A 19,425-nucleotide genomic window follows, 5' to 3' on the forward strand; every position below is an offset into this window, starting at 1 on the left:
TTTTGTCTCTGGCTCAGTCATACTAATCTAGCCTTCAGATTGGAAGCTGTTTTTCCTCAATCCCAAGTTAGGCTACAGCCCTTAGCCTTAACCTACTTCTGTCTTTGACCCCTTGAACTGAGTCTGCCTTGGCTCTGTTTGCTGGTTGTCCACATATGCTCCCATAGGGCTATCTCTTCTGTCCCCAGGTGCTCTCCCTTCAGCACAGTGGTTCTGACTCATCTCATGCCCAGTTTGCTGCCTATTGGAAGCCAGTACTGTCTATGGATGCTAATTCATGGCAGCGTTGGCTGCACATGCATCGCCTGGTGCTCATCCTAGAGCATGACACGTGCGTACCTTCAGGGTTAGGGCCATAGTTTGGGTGGAGGAGCAGGGGTAAGAGGATAGGGAGTGATGGGAAGGGTACCAGCTGTGTTCATGTCTTCCTGTTTATCAGCCCTGATAATCTCAGGCCTAGGGGAGGAAGTAGTCTACTCTTCCCCCCCAAGATTGGGGCTGGGAGGTCTGATTACATTCAACACCTTCTTCCTAGACCAATCCCCAAGCACTTGCATACCCCAGGCAGCAATGGACGCTACAGCACTATCCAGTGCAGGATCTCACACTCCTCCCTGACCTCTTTGCTTCGGGACTGGAGCAGCTTTGTGCTGGTCGAGGGTTATTCTTATGTCAAGTTGCTCTCCAGGTGGGCAAAGTGACATCTCCTCACTTTTCCCCCATCACCTTATTCCATTTCTCCTCTAATGCCAGGCCTCAACCCTACCTCCTCCCAAACCCATCTACTTCCAGCCTAGGGCTGCTCACTTTCTCCCATTTCTCCCCAGTGCCCCAGACCAGCCCCCCTCCTCCTTCTACATGGTCCGCATCATTTCCAAGGCCCCATGCATGGTTCTTCGCCTGGGTTTTCCCATTGGCACTCCAGCACAGGCCCGGCACAAGGTAAACTGGGCCCTTACTCCCAGACTAAGGAGTCTTCGGGTATAGATGAGCTCCATTTCCTGTGCCCCCACAGGGCCAATTTTAGTAGGGAGAAGTGATTCCCAGACCAAGTAAGGCTTGAAGGAGACAGTTTTCTTACCTTGTCTCTGGGCCCCTTTTCTCAGACTTCTGGAGAAACTTGACTACATTTTCCTTGCAGATTGTGTCAGATTTGAGGGAAGAGATCCTACGCCTTCGTTTCCCCCACCGGGTGCAAAGCAAGGAGCCAACACCCAAGGTGAAACGAAAAGGGCTGGGTGGCACTGGTGGGGGGAGCTCTCCCTCTAAGTCACCCCCCATGCTGGGGCCACAGCAGGCCCTGTCTGACCGGCCCTGCCTTGTGGTCCTCCATAAACCACTGGACAAGCTCCTCATCAGGTTAGTATAGAGGATGGGGAAGGGTCCCGGAACATGAGGGAAGGGTAGTAGAGATCAACTGAGGAATTGCCCATTTCCCAGGTATGAGAAGCTACCCCTGGACTACCGGGCACCCTTCCTGCTGACACTGGAGCCACCAGGGCCACTGCCCTTAGTCTCAGGCCGTTCAGCCTCGTCTAGCCTAGCATCACTGTCTCGCTACCTCTACCATCAACGCTGGCTCTGGAGTGTCCCGTCAGGCCTGGCTCCTGCACTACCACTCAGTGCCATCGCCCAGCTCCTATCCATCCTCACTGAGTATGTCACTGGAGCCTGCCAGGCTACTGGGGCAGGAGTAGAGCAAGGGTGGACTTTGAGTTTGAACACTGGCAGAAAGCCTAAGCCACATTCTATTACTACATTCCAATATCAAGCATAGAGCACGCTGCTACCTAACCTTGTGCTTTCCCTCTACTATGCTTATTTTGGCCTCTGATCCTAATTGGACCTGTTGTACCCTAAGAGACCGTTAGTCTGAACAGAGCATCTAGTGGACTAGGCTGTCACGATGGCTACTGGGAGATGGATGTGTTGGGGCACTGCACCGAGTATCTCCTTTCTCATCTTCTTCCACCTTTATGGGGCTTTTAGAGTTCGACTCTCTGAAGGGTTCCATTTTGCCTGCAGTGCGGAAGGAATCATCAATATGGTTCTGGAACTTCCAATTCAGGTGTGTGCTATCCCTCATGACACTTCACCTCAGGATCCATCATAATAATCTCAGGGACATTTGCCTCTGAGCTGGGTGGGGACCGCTATAAACCTTGCCTCGTAGGGACCGTATGATATGGTCAGAGGACCAAGGTCTGAGGCCAGAGTCATAGAAATAATGAGGAGTGGTGAAGATATTGAAGTTTTGAGGGCCAGAGCTAGGCTAGACCAGGTCTTCACACCAGCTAGGATTTTTCTAGGGTCTTCTATTTTTGTTGTTGTTGTTGTTGTTGTGCTGGGGATTGAACTCAGGGCCTTGTGTATGCAAAGGCAAGCACTCTACCAACTGAGCTATGTTCCCAGCCCTCTAGGATCTCCTATTTACCCACAGAATGAACCACCCGGACAAGCTGCAGCTGAAGAGAAGCACACATGTGTCATCCAGTACATCCTCTTCCCCCCACACTCCACCTCCACCAAAGACAGGTGAGATTTAGCCCTGCCTGGAAGTCATCTCTGCAGAGTGTCCTCTCTCCTCACTGTCCCCTAAACATCTGGCTCACATATCCTGGGATGTTCATCTCAAGTTGAGGCAGGGGGATGTTATATTTTGATGTTCCATCAGGCAGACATGGTCTATAGAGGCCACGTGCAACTTGTGGCTATCCTATGCTGGCCTCCTTCCTCTCCTCCATGGGCTCTCTCCCTGCCACAAGGCTGTGTGTTATATCCCTTCTCCCTTTTTCTTAGAGCACTCTCTCCTTTAGCTTCTCAACAGATGACGACAATGATGTGGAGGTGGAGGCCTTAGAGGGGGACTCAGAGCTTAATCTGGTCACTGAGGTGTGGGTGGAGCCACAATATGGGCGAGTGGGACCTGGCCCTGAAAGCTGGAAGCACCTGCAGAACTTGACATACTCTGAGATCCCTCAAGCTGTGAGTGTCCCGAGACCCATACCCTGATCTTTCACCAGGTTGGATCTCCTTTGGATGCAGTAGCCCCTGGGCTTCTTGGGGCCTCAGAATGTCTGTGACTGTTTAGGCTTCATTGAGAACCAGAGGCTAGGGTTATGAGGGGTTACTCCTATCCTCTGATGTTTTCTTCCCTAGCTGCACCCACGGGATGCTGCCTGCATAGGCTCCATGCTGAGCTTTGAATATCTGATACAGCTCTGCCAGAGCAAGGAATGGGGTCCTTTGCCCCCAGAGCCACGGGTCTCTGATGGTTAGTGGGGAAGGCGGCCCCTGGGTGGAACAGGGGAATGAGTAGGGAGGAAGCAAGTAATCTGGGTCTCACTGTTGTATCCTATCATCCTTCCCCCCCTCCTAGGACTGGACCAGGGAGGAGACACCTGTGTCCATGAGATCCCTTTCCATTTTGACCTAATGGGATTGCTGCCACAGTGCCAGCAGTTGCAGATGTTTTTCCTTTTGCTTTCCAGAGGTGGGTGAATTTGGTACCTACTCACCCCTCTCCTAAGGGGCCAGCATGCTGGGCATATTAGAGACCAGATGAGTAGAGGAGCAAATGAGTGATGGGGCAGGAGGAAGCTGCAGCCAAAGGGTTTTGCTGGCCAGGGTGGAGCTGGGGACACTGGATAGCAGGAAGCTCTGGGTGCTGAGCAGAGTGTGTGTCGGGCAGAGCCAGAGGGTGTTCCTCTCGCCGAGGGGCCCTGTCCTGCCAACGACACGGTGCTGTGCCTGCTGCACAGCTGCCTGGGGCAGGAGCTGAGTGACCGGGAGATCCCACTGACCCCTGCTGACCAGGCTGCCTTCTTGAGTGAGGTACTGCGGCGGAGCTGTCATGATCCAGGTGAGCTCCCCACCTTTTTTCTAATACTAGAATCCAGCCCAGCCCTTTCTCTCACTCCCACAGGGCGGTTTCTGTCTGAGCTCTGGACTCCCTCCTCGCCATCCTCTCCATCTCTTCAACTTAGAGCCACCTTTCTGGGGCTCTACCCTCTTCCACCATCTCTACGCCTGTTGTAGGTGCAGAGGGGCCACCAATGGGAAGCCATGGGATCCTAAAGGATCAAGTCAGCAGCACCCTGGCCACTGGAGACTCAGCTCTTCCTGCCCTGGTCAGCATTGAGTCTTCTCCCTAAGCCCTTGTCATACTGACTTCCTTCCATCACTATACATCCATGTATAGTGATGCCAGATTTCTATCACCCTGATTCCATATACCTTCTGCCACAGACTGAACACTGTCATTTCCATTTGTTCTGAATCTTAGACACTATACCTAAGATGAGTCAGCTCAAGGTGAAGGAAGGGAACAGGGCTTAGATGTTCCCTTGTAGATTGCTCTAATTTTTTGTTTCTCTCTTACAGGGTGTAGGTCTTCCTGAAACTCTCAGGCCTCTCATCTCTGCCCAGCCTCCTCAGTGGCGCTGCTATGCCAGGCTGGTGACCCCCCAGCATGTGTTCCTAACTTTTCTCCCCGCTACCTTCACAGGTACTGACTACTGGCTTCACTAACACTCCCCACCATACATACACACACTATATATAAACCCCTGCACTCCCTCACCAGAACACCAAACAACTCTGATTTGTATCCATCTTTTCCTCTTCAGATGTTCAGCATCTGACTGCCTATGGCCTGGAGGGACCTTCTCAAGAAGAAACAAAGCTTGGGGATTGGAGTGGAACCCCCAGTCCTCGAGATCTAGGAGGAACTGGGGTTAAGGCTACCAAGTCCCAAGTCCCTATCCTCAGCATAACCCTAGCTGATGGTAAGGTCGTTGACTCTGATGTCAGTTAAATAGGAGTGGGGTGAGACACAAATAAAGGGCTTAAACACCATGGGACACCTTTCCCCACAGATAGTGCCCAGGATCAAGGAGAGCTGAGCCCTCCCTTCCGCCGGGACTTACAGACTTATGCTGGGCGTCAGACTTCCCAGACAGAGGGTACAGAGGGGCCCCGGACCCGGTGTCCTGTCTATATCTATAGCTGTTCCCTGGAAGCATTGAGGGAGCAAATGGTTGGCATGCAGCCCCCTCAGGCACCCCGAGACCTCGTCTTCCGGTGAGTGCTCTTGATGTTCATCTGTGTCCTCCTCCTACAAAGGTTTCGGTGTACACTCATGGGTATGGATAAACAGATTGATGGTCAGTGAAAGGAACTCAGCTTCTGGCTTCCCTCAGCAGGTTCATCAACTGAGTGAATACATTTTGTAAGAGTCTAGATATAAGAGACTGGATATCCACTGACTATTGAATCCAAGGTATCATATAGGGAAGTTAACCAAACTCTGTTGTCCCTCCATTCCTAGGACTCAGTTTCTCGACCACCCCTCTGCATCCTCAGTCTGGATGGAGCCCAGGTACAAAGAGGCAGCTACCCATTGTGCCTTGTTGCAGGAGCATGCACAGCGGTGCTATGTCCGTGGTAAGCAGGAAGGCCACGTGAGGGAAGAGTGGAGCTCTGGGAGTGGAGATACAGACATTACAGGGGTGGGACCTGGAGAGACCATTCCAGAGCTGACCCTCGTGGCCTTTTCCACTTCCATTAGGGCTATTCCGGAGCTTGCAGCAATCACAGAACGTGACTTGCCAGGATTTGCTGACAGCAGTGGATGCCTGTGAGGAACTACTGCAAGAAGTAGACATCACCCCATTTTTGCTTGCTCTGTGTGGCCACACTTGTGGTTTACCTCATGCACCCCCAAGCCCTGGTCCTCTCAGCCCAGGGCTTTTCAGCAGCAGCATTGAGGAGGGTCCAGAGCCTCGGGAACGAGCTATCCTAGCTTCTGAATCCAGGTTAGGATTATTCTTGAATGATGTTAGAGAAAGTGGGGGAACAAACCAAGACTCTAAAAACAAGAACTTTCTAATCCAGGAGTGGGCACAGAGAAGCATCAATATTTTGTTGCTGGCTTCCTTTTTCCTATGCAGATAGCTTTTTCCCCTGTGGTCCTGGAAACATGCTCCCTCTCAGACACTCCCCATTTCTCCTGCTGAGGTATGGTCTGATGAGCCAGGTTAGGGCCAGGGAGTTCCCAGTTGCCAAATTGGAGACTTGTTCTGAGGACCTCCATATAATAGTAACAGTCTCCCCAACTAATCTCTTTGTCATGGGGACGAAAACTATGTATTTTGCTCACTGCTGAGTCCCCAGCTAACTTTAGACCTTTGCAGGCCCCTACTGAAGAGAGGCTGGAGGAAAGAAGAAAGATCACAGGCAGATAGCTCTGTATTAGTCTCTGCAGTGTATTGCCCATAGGGAAAAATGAACTAGAGTGGTGGGTATACGGAGGACTCCTAGTTGAAACTCTAGCCCAGGGCCCTCTGGAGCTCTAGATCCCCTGCTTTTCATGCCCCGCAAGTGAACTTATTTTTTTCCCATCAAACCCCACTTCTCCACCTGTTTTCTCTATTCACGGAGAACAATACCACTCTCCACCAAGTGATATGAGTCAGAAAACTGGGATCACCCTCACTCTACTTCATAGAAATAGTCTGGCCTTTAAGAAATGTGGAGGTTAGAGCCCAAATAGGTGGGTTGGTTCTCCTTGGCCTCTGTCACTGCCCAGGCCATTGGGTTAATACTATGTAGACAAGAGACAGGTGTGTGCTGCTCCTCACTTGGGAAGCAGGTACCTCTAGCACTTGGTGGTTTTTGATACTGGTGTTCTCCCACCCCCACCTCTCAGCATAGAGACTGAGGACCTAAGTGAGCCTGAGTTTCAGAGCACCCGTGTCTCTGGCAATCCAGACCCTGGCCCAGAGATCTCTCTGACAGATGTCTGCCAGCTCAGAGGAGAGGCACACGATGCCCTTCATGGCCTCATCCAGGTAGGGAGCTTGGGTGAGGGCAGAAGAGGGGCAGAGTCCTTGTGCACTGTCCCATTCTGGTGGAGGGGTAGTACCTTCAAGGGTCAGTTGACATCATAACCCACTTCTAAACCCTACAACAGGAGAAATTCCTGGAAATTAGTCGCCTCCACTTCCGCACTGTGCCCTCCAATCCCCACTACTTCTTCTATTGCCCTCCATCCAGCAGACGAGAAGTGAGTGCCTTTATCCTTCCCTCCTTTGTGCCCCAAACCCAGAGCTCTAGTTATCCCATTTGGCCTGCCTAGATCCTCTTGAATCTTACTTCCTTGTGACCCAATGTAGTTCTTGGCCTGCTTAGATCAAATTTTGTATTGTTTGGGTTTTTTATTTGTTTGGTTGATTTTGGTTTTGGTATTTTGGGTTTTGTTTTGTTTCTATTTTGCCTAGGATGATGGTCCTCGGGACACAGTAGACAGAAAAGTCAGTGATCTGGAGTTTTCAGAAGCTGAACTTGTGGGAGAAGAGGGTATGTGATGTGAGCAAGTGGGTTGAGGTGGAGGAGGTTGCTTCAAGCCAGGATTGAGAGGCCTCCACTGCCAGTCTAGCTTGTTGATCATATGACATGCACCATTAGGTGACACATCTGCCTGCTGTGTGGTCACTGAGAGTGATCCAGAGCTGGAGGTCGAATACCGTGAGAGCCGTGAACCAGACCTGGGGCCTGCTGGTTTAGACTCTGCCTCACTGTCAGATGCAGACACTGTGAACCCTGATGAAGACTCCTTCAGTATCTTGGGGGGTGACTCACCCACTGGGCCTGAGAGCCTTGTGCATGACCTGCCACCCCTCTTCTTGCACCTCACATGTTCTGTGCGTCTTCGTGGACAGCACAGCTCAGTACCTGTGTGCAGCCTGCCTACTTGTCTGGGTGAGTTCAGAGGAGCCTGGGGAAGACCAGGGTTGCCTGCCTGTGTGTGGGTGGAGGAAAGCCTAGGAATATGACTCATTCGCATGTAGAACTTGAATCTATGCTTTACTCAGGGCCCCCAGCAATCCCGGCTTTCCTCCTCTCCCAGGCCAGGTACTTGCCAGTTTGGAGGGCCCCCCGATTAGAGGCCGAGTTCCCCTGAGGGACCTCAGTGTCACCCTGGATGTCTTCGTGCTGACCTTGCCCCTGGAAGTGGAGCTTCCCCCAGCCTCGGACCCTCAGCACCACAGGTGTGGTGGCAGCAAGCTTGGTGGAGGGTCTAGGACTTTTGTGGGAATAGGGGCACCATTAAAGGAATATAAGGGAATGTGGGAACTAAGGAGACTTTGAGGAGGTTCCGGGGGGTAGTGTCTCCTGACCTTTGTTTCTACCCTGTTTAGATCAACATCTGAGAGCAGTGCTTCATTCCCACGGTCCCCAGGGCAGCCATCATCTTTAAGGTCAGATGATGGCCTGGGACCCCCACTACCACCCCCAGAAGAAGAGAGGTATATACTTATCTCCCTCTCACAGTTCATCACTCCCCCTCAGTTTCATTCCTGGAAACCAGTATCTGAATCTTCCTTCCACTTAGGCACCAAGGACTGTCCAGTTTGGCCACACCCCACAGACTGGCTATCGAGACCACCATGAGTGAGGTGAGGGCCTTCTCTCCCCCAGTGCAAGCAATAGCTCCCAGTGCTCTGATAACCTTTCTATCGTATACATGAGAAAAGTACCCCCCTTTATTCTGGGATTAAAGTGAGGCTTTTCTCAGTCTGAGCCAGAGTATCATCTAGTATTTTCTAGTCTGGGAGTGAGGTAATGCTCCAGTAATCAAGAAAGATGCCCTTTACCACTTCCTGCGTTGTTCTTCCTAGATCCGCTGGTTGTTAGAAGATGAGATGGTGGGGGCACTCCGAAGAGGGGGCATCCCCCAGAGCCCTGCCCTGCACCGAGTAGCTGCCCACATCCATAGCTCTCCTGGACGCTCCACCTGCCTTCGCCAAACTCTGCCACTGAGTTTTGTGTTTGGGCCAGAACGTTCCCTCACGCAATTCAAGGAGGTAATCTGCTCTCAGAACACTCCAAGGTCCCTTGGGCACCCCTCCTTGTACCTTCTAGCACAGGACTAGAGGGCCCAAAGTTTAGTCCATGGAATTATCCTTCTTGAATACCTCCTCACAATATTGTCTGCTCTTCACCCCTATGCCTAAAAGCCCAACTCAGTAGAACAAAACCCAGCCTCCAATCTTGTCACTGGGTCTGTTGAACCTTGGAAAGTCACCAAACCTTTTCTTACCTCAGCAATAGGGATGCTGGCATCTTCTTCACCAGGTAGCTGGGAGTATCTAGTGAGGAAGTGTAGTCACCTTATATAGAGAGGGCTACTCCTGCCTAAATTACAACCTTGGTCTCTGCTCCCCAGGAGTTCCGCCGCCTCCACCTCCCTGGCCATGCTCTCCTTGAGGACCCTGACAGTGGCTTCTTCTTTGTGGCAGCTGGCCAACAGCCAGGTGGGTCCCATGGGGAGACCCCTGCAGTGACCTGGGCTTGGCACATCAATGAGGACAGGACTGAAGGCATCCAAAGGGAGGTAAGTCTGACCTGGGGTAGAGGGAGGTGGTAGTGGGTATGTGGCACTGTACTTCAGTCTTGATATTCTGTCTTGCAGCCCCTGATCACCAGTCCCCAAGCCCCTGGCTCCCCAGAGGATTCTGAAGGCACCCCTCTTATCATTCTACCCAACCTGCCACAAGCAGGTAAGAGAGAATTTGGGAAGCAAAGTTTGGAGACCAGAACCAGAGACTTGAAGCTTACTTGTCCTGCTTTCATTTTTGGAGGGAAGCCCTAGGCAGGACCAAAAGGAACTCCAGATATTTTCCTTCTCTGTTCAGGGAGTCAGCCTGGGCCCAGTCGGGGACTAAGCCTTATATCCAGTCAAGGTAGTGTGGACTCAGACCACCTAGGTAAGCAGGGGGCAGGGACAGAGGACTCTAAGCTGATGGCAGGGGGCATCAGAAGGGGCTCATTTGAAGAGGACCTTCAAGCCTGATGTTCTTGGAGGCCCAGACAAGTCAGGCTCAGTTCAGGATGGGAATAAACTTCAGCACATTTGATACAGGTTATGATGGTGGCAGTAGTGGCTCAGACAGTGAAGGTCCAAATGAGACCCTCAGTGAGAAGGCCCCCTTCACATTGCGGACTCCACCTGGGCAAGCATCTCTGCAGCCTTCACTCTCAGTCCTTCCTGGGCCCTGCCTGCCTGACTTCTGGCTCATTGTCCGAATACTACAGGATCGTGTGGAAGTGTATGCACATGCACAGTGAGTAGAAGCCAGGGCCTACACCCTGGCACTGCTACTAACCTCTTTTCCCTGTTCCCACACCTTTCTTCAGTGTTGATAAAAATAAGACTTGGGGCCTGGGGATATAGCTCAGTTGGTAGAGTACTTGCCTCGCATGCAAGACGCCATGGGTTCAATCCCCAGCATCAGAAAAAAAAAAAAAAAAAAGACTTGGGACTGAGAGCTTCAGAGGAATCTGGATTCAATTCTAAGGTTAGAGCTTCAGATCTCTTCTCACATCTAGCAAAACACATAACTTTAGACTTTGTTAATGGAATTGGAAAGCTGATGGAGAATTTGGATTCTAGCTGAACATTAAAAACATCTACCATTCAGAGCAACTTCAGAGGTTGATATATAAAAATAAGGAATAATAGCTGATATTTAACAAGTACATAAAATACATACACACTATTCTAGCATTTTACATGGGATTAACGCATTTAATCTGTATAAATAAGCTTACCTAATCTTACCCTAATGGTATGAAGAAACTCAAGCAAAAGAAATTAAATACTTGCCCAAGGTCACAGTAAATGCCAGAGCTAGAGTTCATGGGCATCTGCTTAAATACCACTCTGTTCCCTTGGGTGGGGTTGACAGCAAGGAAGACCACCATTCTGACCAGGATTTGAGATTAAAGAAGTGATGGAAATCTTAATGTGGTGCCAACTGGCAAGGCAAGCAAGGAGCCTAAGCTCTTAGAATTGCTCTAAGAATTCCATTTTTACCATTTCCCATTAGGTTTACTTCCCTTGTCCAATCCTTTCTCCTTTTTATGGTTTCCCTTGGTCATGACCTCCATGACCTGCCCTCCCATTTTTGACAGTTAAAATCTCCTGCCAGTTCTGTGTTGGATTCATCCTTCCTTCCTAGGAGCCTGATCCGGGAGGATGGGGGGCCCGTCACTGAGTGTCGCCACCTGCAGCAGCTCCTGGTGAGGCGAGTTGGGGAGATCTGCAGAGAGGTCAACCAGGTAAGCATAGCCAAGGGAAGGGCTCTTTGGACACTGAGGCATAGATCACAGGAGAAGGGAGTTTCTGGGAACTTGATTTTCAGAGGCTATTGCTCCACTGCAGACCCAAAAATAACTATTGGGTGTTTTCTTTGACCTCCCCTACAATTACTAGAATGCTATTACTTCCCCACCTCACTGCAGACTGGGGAGCTCTCCATCTCACCTCTTATAATAGTGGGTCACTCTCTCATTCCCTCCCAGTAACTCTGAAATGTTCCCTTTCCTTGCAGTGTGCTAGCATTAGGGATTTAATATGAACCAGACAAAGGAAACCCTGATTCTGTGGACCTTACGTACAGCAGGGAGGTAGATGTTGAATAACTAAATCACATTATTTATTGACAACTGTGAAGAATTCTGCAAAGGAAAAGCAAGAGATCAGGGATCTGATAAGCCAGAGTATTAGGGAAGGCTTTTTAGAGAAAATAAGTGGTTTTTAAGTTGAGACCTGAAGGATATGATCAGATTCTGGCCAAGAGGAGGGACAAATGCTTCTCACTGGGTTTGCTCTCAGAGCCCTGAACTCTGTTACCATGGGACACCATTTCTGATTACAGGTGTTTTGACATCTGACCCCCAGTGATAGTGGTCATTCTCTCTGGCCTTTGATCAGCCCACCCAACATCCACTTATGAGGAATACTTCAGTTCTCTGACACCTTGTTCCTTCTCCCAGAGATTGCTTCTTCAAGATCTTCATGACAGTCACGTGTGTAACTCTCTTCTGGTGGCCGAGAGTGAAGAAGATCTATGGCGCAGTGAGACCCCCTTCCACTCCCGTCAGCGGGCACCACTCCCCAGTGATGGTAGGATCCCACCTAGTAGCCCCCTCTCAAGGCAATACTGCTGTCCACTTTTCTATCCAGTACTTTGATGAGAAGCTGAGAGCAGGTCCTCACTATTTTGACATTGGTGCCAAGTAATAGAGAGCAAGGATAATAGGGAAAAAAATTCCTGGATTTGGCTGCTTCTAGTTTGTCAGTGACATTCCTGGAAGCAGTTTCAGTAGAGAGGGGGAATAGAAACCAGATGAAATGGAAAAGCACAGATAGACAGGTGGAGCAAAGAATAACTACTCTACCAATTAGCTTGGCAGTAAGAGAAAGAGAAAATAGATGTGGCAGTAACAGAAGGAAGATGGGGGCAAGGAAGGAACCTCAAAATAAGGTAGATGCCAGATGTCGAGGCGCATGCTTGTAATCCCCATGGCCCGGGAGGCTGAGGCAGAAGGAGTGCGAGCTTAAAGCCAGCCTCAGCAAAAATGAGGCCTCTAAATAAAATACAAAAAAGGGCTGAGAATATGCCTCATTAGTTGAATGCCCCTGAGTTCAATCCCCAGTACCACCCCCACCAAAAAAACAAAATAAGATAGAGACTTGAGTATGTTCATGTTCTATAGAGAAAGAACCAGTAAGGGGAAGAGAGGTTGAAGAATACAGGGGAAAAAAAAAAGATTGAAGGGACACAATGCTATGACCTGTCTTCCGAAGGGCACACCTGCACCTGGCCATGTCTTGTTACCCGAAATGTTCATCTTTCCCCAGCAGGGGGATAGACAGTGATGAGGAGTCTGGGGGAATGAGAACAAGTTCCCAGGTGAGAAAAGACCAGAGGGGAGGAGCCTGAGGTCCCATTGAAGGATTGGCCACCAGACTGGCAGGCAGGACTCCTTTGGGATTCCTGGGATGTCTGGCATCTACTTGAGATGGTAATTCAAGTCTCAAAACTTCAGCTCCCTTTTCTTTTTCCAGATGACCTGTCATCCCAGTCCATAAAGGAAAAGCTAAATCATGTCATTCTTTTGCAGTCTTTCCTTAAAAATCACACCACTTCTTACTTTTAACATTCTCAGCTGTTCTGTAGATGACTTGTGTGTGCTTGTATACTGGGGATTGAACCAGGGCCTCATGCATGCCAAGCAAGTGCTCTACCACTGAGCTACATCCCCAGTCCCATAGACAACTTTTCTAACATCAACAGGAGAGTGCACCTCTCAGCACATCCTGATATGTTCCCCATATTAAAGCAGACTCCCCATAATTAGCAAACTCCCATGATTTTGAAGGCAATTTCTGTAAATTGAGGATGAGCCAGGACAACCATCACTCTAAGATGACTCCCAGTAGCCTGGGATGTAAGACCAGTCAGAACCCAGACACAACTCTTCCTCATTTTAATCTCCATATTTTTTCCCTGAAACCCTTAGCAACCATCATTCTGTGCCAGAGTTTCTACACAGAAACTTTGAAGTCTCCTGGTATCCTCTATGCTTCTGATACCTGACAGCAGCATCTTGGGAAACCAGATTGCCTCTTTGACCTCCTGAAAGATTTCTCATCAACACAGAAACCTGAAAAGGATCAAACAAAGCATTGGACTGTGGCCAGGGGCTCTTGGGTACCACTATATCACCCATTGAGATATCTGGCCTCCAAAGCACAGGACATTCACTCTCTGCAGCTGGTGTACATAGTCTTTTTATTTTAATGACATTACTGTTGCAAACCCCCTGTGAGAACAGTGGCTTATAGTGCCACTGACATGTTATGACAGGCCAGAATCCCTTGGCATTGTCTTCAGGATTGTCTCATACTGTACCTTTCTCCACACTTCTCCTTAGCTCCTTCTCTGAGTCTCCTTGAAAGTCTGTGTGCAATGATCTGTCTTCCTAAGGGCATGACTCTGCCTGGCCCTTCTTGTTACCCAAAGAATTCATCTTTCCCTGGGAATAGATGGTGATGAAGAATCTGGGAGAGTGGCAAGTCAGATAGTCCTCAGGTGAGCAGTCTGGAGGGTAGGGGCTGAGTGCCCTGTTTCTTACCCATGTTCTCCCTCCCTTCAGATTATGCTGCTGATGAGAGCTGTGCACCCCGAGGGTACCTAGCAGCCACAATGCAGTTTGTCCCTGGACATTTCTCCTGTGACGTTGTATGGGGAACTATAATCCGAGTCCACTCACGCCTCAAGATGGGGCCCAGTATGGGGGTCTCTCGGGGTATGTGATTGATGGGAGGGGCAAGTGGGAAGCAGAGGATTTGGGGAAGATCCTCTTCCTGAGCTAGTGTTACTCCCCCAGCCATCCAGGCCCTGCGCTCTGTGCTTAATGCCTTCTCTGTGGTGAACCGGAAGAATATGTTTGTTTATCAGGAGCGAGCCACAAAAGCTGTGTACTATCTTCGGTATGTGGGCCCTGGAAAGATGGAGTAAAGCTTGAGTCAGGGATGGCATGAGAGGAGACATATCCAGAGACTTTGCCACTCTTTCCCAGGCTTCTGGAGACATCCTGCAGTGACCGGCCATGGGAAGGGGATGCTTTGCCGCCTTCCCTAGCTCTGTCCCGAAGCCAGGAGCCCATCTACTCTGAGGAATCCTCGGCACGTATTGTTCCCTCTCCCGATGCCCTGTGTTCCCTTTGTACTTTGCTCCCTGGACATGGGTCTTGACCATATTTGTCCCTGTAGGGTCCTCGTTCTCCCCTGGATGTGGCTTCCAGCCGTAATTCAGATACTGCTCGCCCTGTGGGCCAAGTGGACAGACATATCCAGCTGCTAGTGCATGGTGTAGGGCAGGCAGGTAAGGACTATGGGGGGTTGGGGTGTGGACCATGAGGTCCCCGAATCCTCAAATCCTCTGGAACTTCTCTTACAGCTTCCCCCTACTCTCCCCTGGAATCCTTCCTCGAGTTCCTATTATGCTCTGGGTTTTGCTCTAGCAAGAATAGAGTGGGAGAGGACAGACTCCAGTGACATTTAGGGGATTGGACTCATAGCCAATTGAAATGCAGCTTGAGAAGAAGATCCTGGTAACTCTAGGATAGATGGTGGCTCCACCAGCTAGCTAGGGTGAAGATGATTGGTTCATTTGGGGCTGTGTTGAGCCTGTGGGGTCCAGGTACTCTGTGCCAGATCTCAGGATATGGCTATTTTGCACCCTCTCCTTTAATCTTTGTGATACATCTGTGAGTTTGGTACTACTATAATTCTTATTTATGGATGAGGGCCCTGCGGCTTTGAGGTACAACTCATGTGTCCACAGTCATAGTGAGTAGCTTGGCAGAATAGAACGTAGTGCCTCACAAGGGATCATTAGGGCTAGCGTTGGAATAGCTGGATTCTCTCCCAGTGTCTCACCTTTCATCATGGCCACGTCAAGGTCCTGAGATCACAGATGAGCTAGTGCGGGTTCTGCGGCGGCGCCTGGATGAGGCCACACTGGATGTCATCACAGTCATGCTGGTTCGAAACTGCAAACTGACACCTGCTGATGTGGAGGTCAGCTCCCTTCCAGAGTCCAACATCCTTCTCAAGTCCAGCTATAGGTGTTGGGGCAATCTAGGCTGGAAATTCTGCAGTCAGCTCTGACCTCCTCTTCCACTCTGCAGTTCATCCAGCCCCCTGGAAGCCTCCCCTCAGAGGTATTGCATCTGGCCCTACCTGCCTCCTGCAGGCCGTGGCTTCCTGCTCTGGCCTGGTACCTGCGCCAAAACCTGCTCATCTTTCTGCACTCTCCCAAATACACACACAGCAACAGCCGGAACCACTTCCAAGTAAGATTGCCCTCACCTCTCACACTCATATGTACCCCTGCCCCCTGCACACCCTGACCATAAATGTTTTCTACAGATACCCCATTTGTACCTTTGCCTGTGGACCTGTGCACACCCAGCCCCGACTCACATTCATTGTCTGCCTGTGTCTTCTTGTGCTCCTATGTATACCTGTACCCACTTTCCTACTGTGGATGTCCATCTTAGTGTTCTGTGGCTGTTCTCTCCCCAGCATCCACTCCCACCACAGGGTGGCCTCCCTGACTTGGACATCTACTTATATAACAAGCCTGGTGGACAGGGCACTGGGGGCAAAGGTACAGTACAGGGCACAGGCCTGTGGTGCTACCAGGTGTGGGAAAGCCATTGCTTGTCTTGTGGCTGAGAGGGCCTTTTGCACCTTGCAACTGAGGGGTCTTGGGAGGGGATGTCTGCAAGTGCCAGATCTGAGCCTTCCTATGGATTTCTACCCAGGGGTCGCTTGCATCACTCTAGCCTTTGTGGATGAAGGAGGGGCCCCCATCTCATTGGCATCGTGGCCTCCCTCTTCCCCGGGGCCCCCAGACCTGCTGCGAGAAGAGGAATTTGAGCAACTAACTCAGGTCATTCGCTGCCCAGTCATGCTGGACAGTTCTTCAGGTGGGGAAGCTTGGCCAGAGCATGGGGTGTTCAGTCAGTGCTGGGGAAGACAAGGGTGGTAAGTAGGGTAGGATCTAGGTGTACCCCCAGGTGATTCCAGTTCTTTCCTCCAGCTCAGAATGGGGCCCCAAGGCTTCGATTGGATGTTTGGGAAAAGGGGAACATTAGCATCGTGCAACTGGAAGAGAAGCTCCGGGGAGCAGCTCGCCAGGCCCTTGCTGATGCTGTCATGGAGCTGAGACTGCTGCCAGCTTCACTATGTACAGAGGATACACCCCCAGGTAAGCAGGTCAAGAGCCCCACCCCCATAGTCCAGAAAAAGTTGAAAATCCAGGCAGGACAGTTTGGCAGGTAACAGTACAAAGGTAGGGTTCAGAGAAAGTATCACAGAGGCCCCATCAAAAATATACATTCACAGTTGTCCATCACTTTGGCTGTATGCATCATCAAGGTGGAAGTGTATGCATGCATCTGGTCACCACCAGGGAGGGGTCTGTCCTCAGGAACTCATATCACAAACACATGCAGCTGAAACATTATCAGTGTTTACTAATAGAGTAGATGGCAAGGCATACTGGTCTTGGGGCTGGCTTGTCTACAGTGGGGATTGATGACCAGTGATAGGAGTCTGTAATCTGGTATCCACAGGAAGTCTCAGGAGCGGGTCATTGGAAACCAAGAGCCCTGCAGGCCGATCTAGCACCTTTCCCCCTGCCCCTGTCCCTGGGGAACCTGTGACTCCACCCAGCAAAGCTGGCCGGCGTAGCTTCTGGGACATGCTGGTAATGGGAACAAGTGGTGAAGTTGGCCTCTACCTTCTTTGCCTCCTTTAGACTTTGCCACAGTTCTCTTTTGAAATAAGACTGCTCTGTTCTTTGAATAGCAATTTATAGAACATGGCAAGTTCTCACTGATATAGGCAGCCCAAAATTAATAAATGCTTTCACTTCCATTTTTCTTGTTGGGTCTCCACAATACCCTGATAAGTAGAAATTTTTCACATGAGAAAAATAAAGCTCAGGAAAGTTAAGTAACCTGCCCAGGGCTGCTTAGTTGGCCTTGAGAACCCAGGCTTCCAAATTCCCTGAGCCCATTACTGTTCCACCCCTTCCTCTTCCCAATAGCCCTTCCTCATTCACTGCATTTTCCCCAGAGTAAAACAGAAGGTGGGGATTTGGGTTCCCCAAAAACAACTGATGATATTGTTCTGGATCGACCGGAAGACACTAGAGGTAGGAGGCGTCATAAAACTGAGAGTGTTCGGACTCCAGGTGGAACTGAACGAGCACCAGGCCCAGATTCTGGAGCCCAGAGACAACGGTACATATGTGTATGCTGAGGTGTTGTGTTACAGGAGGTGGTATGAGGTCATGGATGGGCATTTGGTTTGTATAAATGTGTATCGTATGTGGAAGTAAAGTTCTTAACTCTTGCTCTGTCTTTAGACGCCGGACTGCACAGCTAGAGGAAGGTGAAGTGGGAACCCTTCACCCTGTGTTTGCTCATGTCATTCAGCACTGGATGGAGTTTATGGTTCAGATTGGTGAGACCCCAGCCCCTTTCCTATCCTTTGAACCCCTGGCCTATTCTATTATCCTGCAGTGTCATAGTTACATTCTGCCTTCCAGGTTGTGCCTCAGTGTCCAGAAGCTCCACCCACATGGTGTCCCGATTCCTCCTTCCTTCCATTTTGTCTGAGTTCACCACTCTGGTTACCTCAATGGCTGGCGACACCAGTGTCCGTGTCTTTGAGCAGCGTTTGTAAGTGGGATCTCATGGAATTGAAGGGAATTTTCCCAGATGTCCCAAAAGCTGCATTTATGGGAAGCCAAACTCTTAGAAGCTGAGCTTGGAGAGGTGGGAACTTGGCCCAGGGAGGTGAAAGCTGGGCCAGGGAATGGGGCCATGGATGGTCTCCTTTCTGAGTACCCCTCCCCTCCAATAGGGGTTCAGAGCCTGACATCTTCAGTCCTTGTTCCCCTGGGCAACTGGGCCCAGCCCCCCGCCCAGCAGCTGAGCGACATCTGCTGCTTCTGGGAAGGAACTTCATGCAGTGGAGGAGACCAACCCAGCAGGGTGAGGGTGTGGCCAAGGGGAGGGTGGGCTTGGGTGATATAAGTGTCTCTGACCCTGCAAGGGGCTGGGTGGGATCAAGGATAATCTGCACACAGACCTCCATCATGCTTCTCCCCACCCTATAGCTGCCAAAGCTGTGCAGCGCTTTGAGCCAGGAGGAGACGGGAGCTCAGGGCGAAATGCTCCCCGACAGAGGCTCTTACTGCTGGAGGTTGTGGACAAAAAGGTAAATGTGGGGTCAAGGACTTGGGGGGGAATGATTCTGTGACCCCACTGACCCCAACCCCTAACCTACAGCTACAGCTGCTGACCTACAACTGGGCTCCAGACCTGGGGGCAGCCTTAGGCCGAGCACTGGTTCGCCTTGTGCAGTGGCAAAATGCACGGGCCCATCTTATCTTCTGCCTACTCAGCCAAAAGCTTGGGCTCTTCCATCATTATGGCCAGTTGGACTTCCCCGTGCGAGATGAAAAGGTATTTGGTCTGGCTCCCCCTCTGGCTCTGGCTAGAAGCTAGTGAAATGATGCAGTAGGGAAGGGACAGATTAAAGGCAGAGGTAGCAGGGAAGGAGTCATAGGAAACCCTGGAGTGATAGAGGGTCTGGGGCAAATGCCACAAGCCCATTGTGACCCTCCATCCCTCCCAGGAGCCAAACCCATTCCTGCTTCCAACCATGGAAGTGGAGACCCTCATCCGGAGTGCTAGTCCCCCACTGAGCCGCGAGCAGGGCCGGCTGAGTGGGTCCTCTCGTGGAGGGGGTCCTCTTCCTCTGGACACATTCCCCTTCGACGAAGCTCTGAGGGACATCACGGCTACCCGCCCTAGCTCCACCCTTGGTCCTGTGCCCAGACCTCCTGATCCTGTCACCTACCATGGACAACAGTTCCTGGAGATCAAGATGTCAGAACGCAGGGGTGAGGGCCCTGAGCCAAGCAGTAGGGAGGGGAAATATGTGGAATCTGGGAGGGAGAGGGGTGTCAGCTCCTGGGGCTACTACTA

The 19,425-nt window shown here is 50.7% G+C and overlaps 1 protein-coding gene across 3 annotated transcripts in view; it reads left to right on the forward strand.

Annotated features, from left to right (window-relative positions):
- Positions 1-19,425, forward strand: part of Szt2 (SZT2 subunit of KICSTOR complex) — a 50,673-nt gene that overhangs the window by 21,447 nt on the left and 9,801 nt on the right. For 2 of the 3 annotated variants that reach the window (XM_027937000.2, XM_071617763.1), the window contains exons 12-59: positions 189-331; positions 536-688; positions 828-942; positions 1,142-1,359; positions 1,441-1,656; positions 1,990-2,068; positions 2,441-2,535; positions 2,817-2,985; positions 3,160-3,274; positions 3,380-3,493; positions 3,692-3,862; positions 4,039-4,130; positions 4,384-4,507; positions 4,629-4,787; positions 4,878-5,082; positions 5,330-5,445; positions 5,570-5,816; positions 6,710-6,851; positions 6,974-7,066; positions 7,281-7,359; positions 7,468-7,761; positions 7,910-8,051; positions 8,202-8,309; positions 8,396-8,459; positions 8,682-8,867; positions 9,230-9,397; positions 9,476-9,563; positions 9,699-9,770; positions 9,926-10,127; positions 11,025-11,124; positions 11,842-11,971; positions 14,008-14,160; positions 14,242-14,344; positions 14,434-14,539; positions 14,627-14,738; positions 15,318-15,436; positions 15,547-15,711; positions 15,944-16,028; positions 16,186-16,350; positions 16,464-16,631; positions 16,999-17,132; positions 17,504-17,670; positions 17,796-17,893; positions 17,979-18,111; positions 18,296-18,426; positions 18,552-18,652; positions 18,724-18,900; positions 19,073-19,340. In XM_027937000.2, the coding sequence (XP_027792801.2) occupies positions 189-331; positions 536-688; positions 828-942; positions 1,142-1,359; positions 1,441-1,656; positions 1,990-2,068; positions 2,441-2,535; positions 2,817-2,985; positions 3,160-3,274; positions 3,380-3,493; positions 3,692-3,862; positions 4,039-4,130; positions 4,384-4,507; positions 4,629-4,787; positions 4,878-5,082; positions 5,330-5,445; positions 5,570-5,816; positions 6,710-6,851; positions 6,974-7,066; positions 7,281-7,359; positions 7,468-7,761; positions 7,910-8,051; positions 8,202-8,309; positions 8,396-8,459; positions 8,682-8,867; positions 9,230-9,397; positions 9,476-9,563; positions 9,699-9,770; positions 9,926-10,127; positions 11,025-11,124; positions 11,842-11,971; positions 14,008-14,160; positions 14,242-14,344; positions 14,434-14,539; positions 14,627-14,738; positions 15,318-15,436; positions 15,547-15,711; positions 15,944-16,028; positions 16,186-16,350; positions 16,464-16,631; positions 16,999-17,132; positions 17,504-17,670; positions 17,796-17,893; positions 17,979-18,111; positions 18,296-18,426; positions 18,552-18,652; positions 18,724-18,900; positions 19,073-19,340 (6,784 nt within the window). The remainder of the gene's footprint in view (positions 1-188; positions 332-535; positions 689-827; positions 943-1,141; positions 1,360-1,440; positions 1,657-1,989; positions 2,069-2,440; positions 2,536-2,816; positions 2,986-3,159; positions 3,275-3,379; positions 3,494-3,691; positions 3,863-4,038; positions 4,131-4,383; positions 4,508-4,628; positions 4,788-4,877; positions 5,083-5,329; positions 5,446-5,569; positions 5,817-6,709; positions 6,852-6,973; positions 7,067-7,280; positions 7,360-7,467; positions 7,762-7,909; positions 8,052-8,201; positions 8,310-8,395; positions 8,460-8,681; positions 8,868-9,229; positions 9,398-9,475; positions 9,564-9,698; positions 9,771-9,925; positions 10,128-11,024; positions 11,125-11,841; positions 11,972-14,007; positions 14,161-14,241; positions 14,345-14,433; positions 14,540-14,626; positions 14,739-15,317; positions 15,437-15,546; positions 15,712-15,943; positions 16,029-16,185; positions 16,351-16,463; positions 16,632-16,998; positions 17,133-17,503; positions 17,671-17,795; positions 17,894-17,978; positions 18,112-18,295; positions 18,427-18,551; positions 18,653-18,723; positions 18,901-19,072; positions 19,341-19,425) is intronic. The other variant, XM_071617762.1, reaches the window with a different exon arrangement.

Source organism: Marmota flaviventris, chromosome 10, assembly GCF_047511675.1.
Source record: "Marmota flaviventris isolate mMarFla1 chromosome 10, mMarFla1.hap1, whole genome shotgun sequence".
In the NCBI taxonomy this organism is placed as follows: domain Eukaryota; kingdom Metazoa; phylum Chordata; class Mammalia; order Rodentia; family Sciuridae; genus Marmota; species Marmota flaviventris.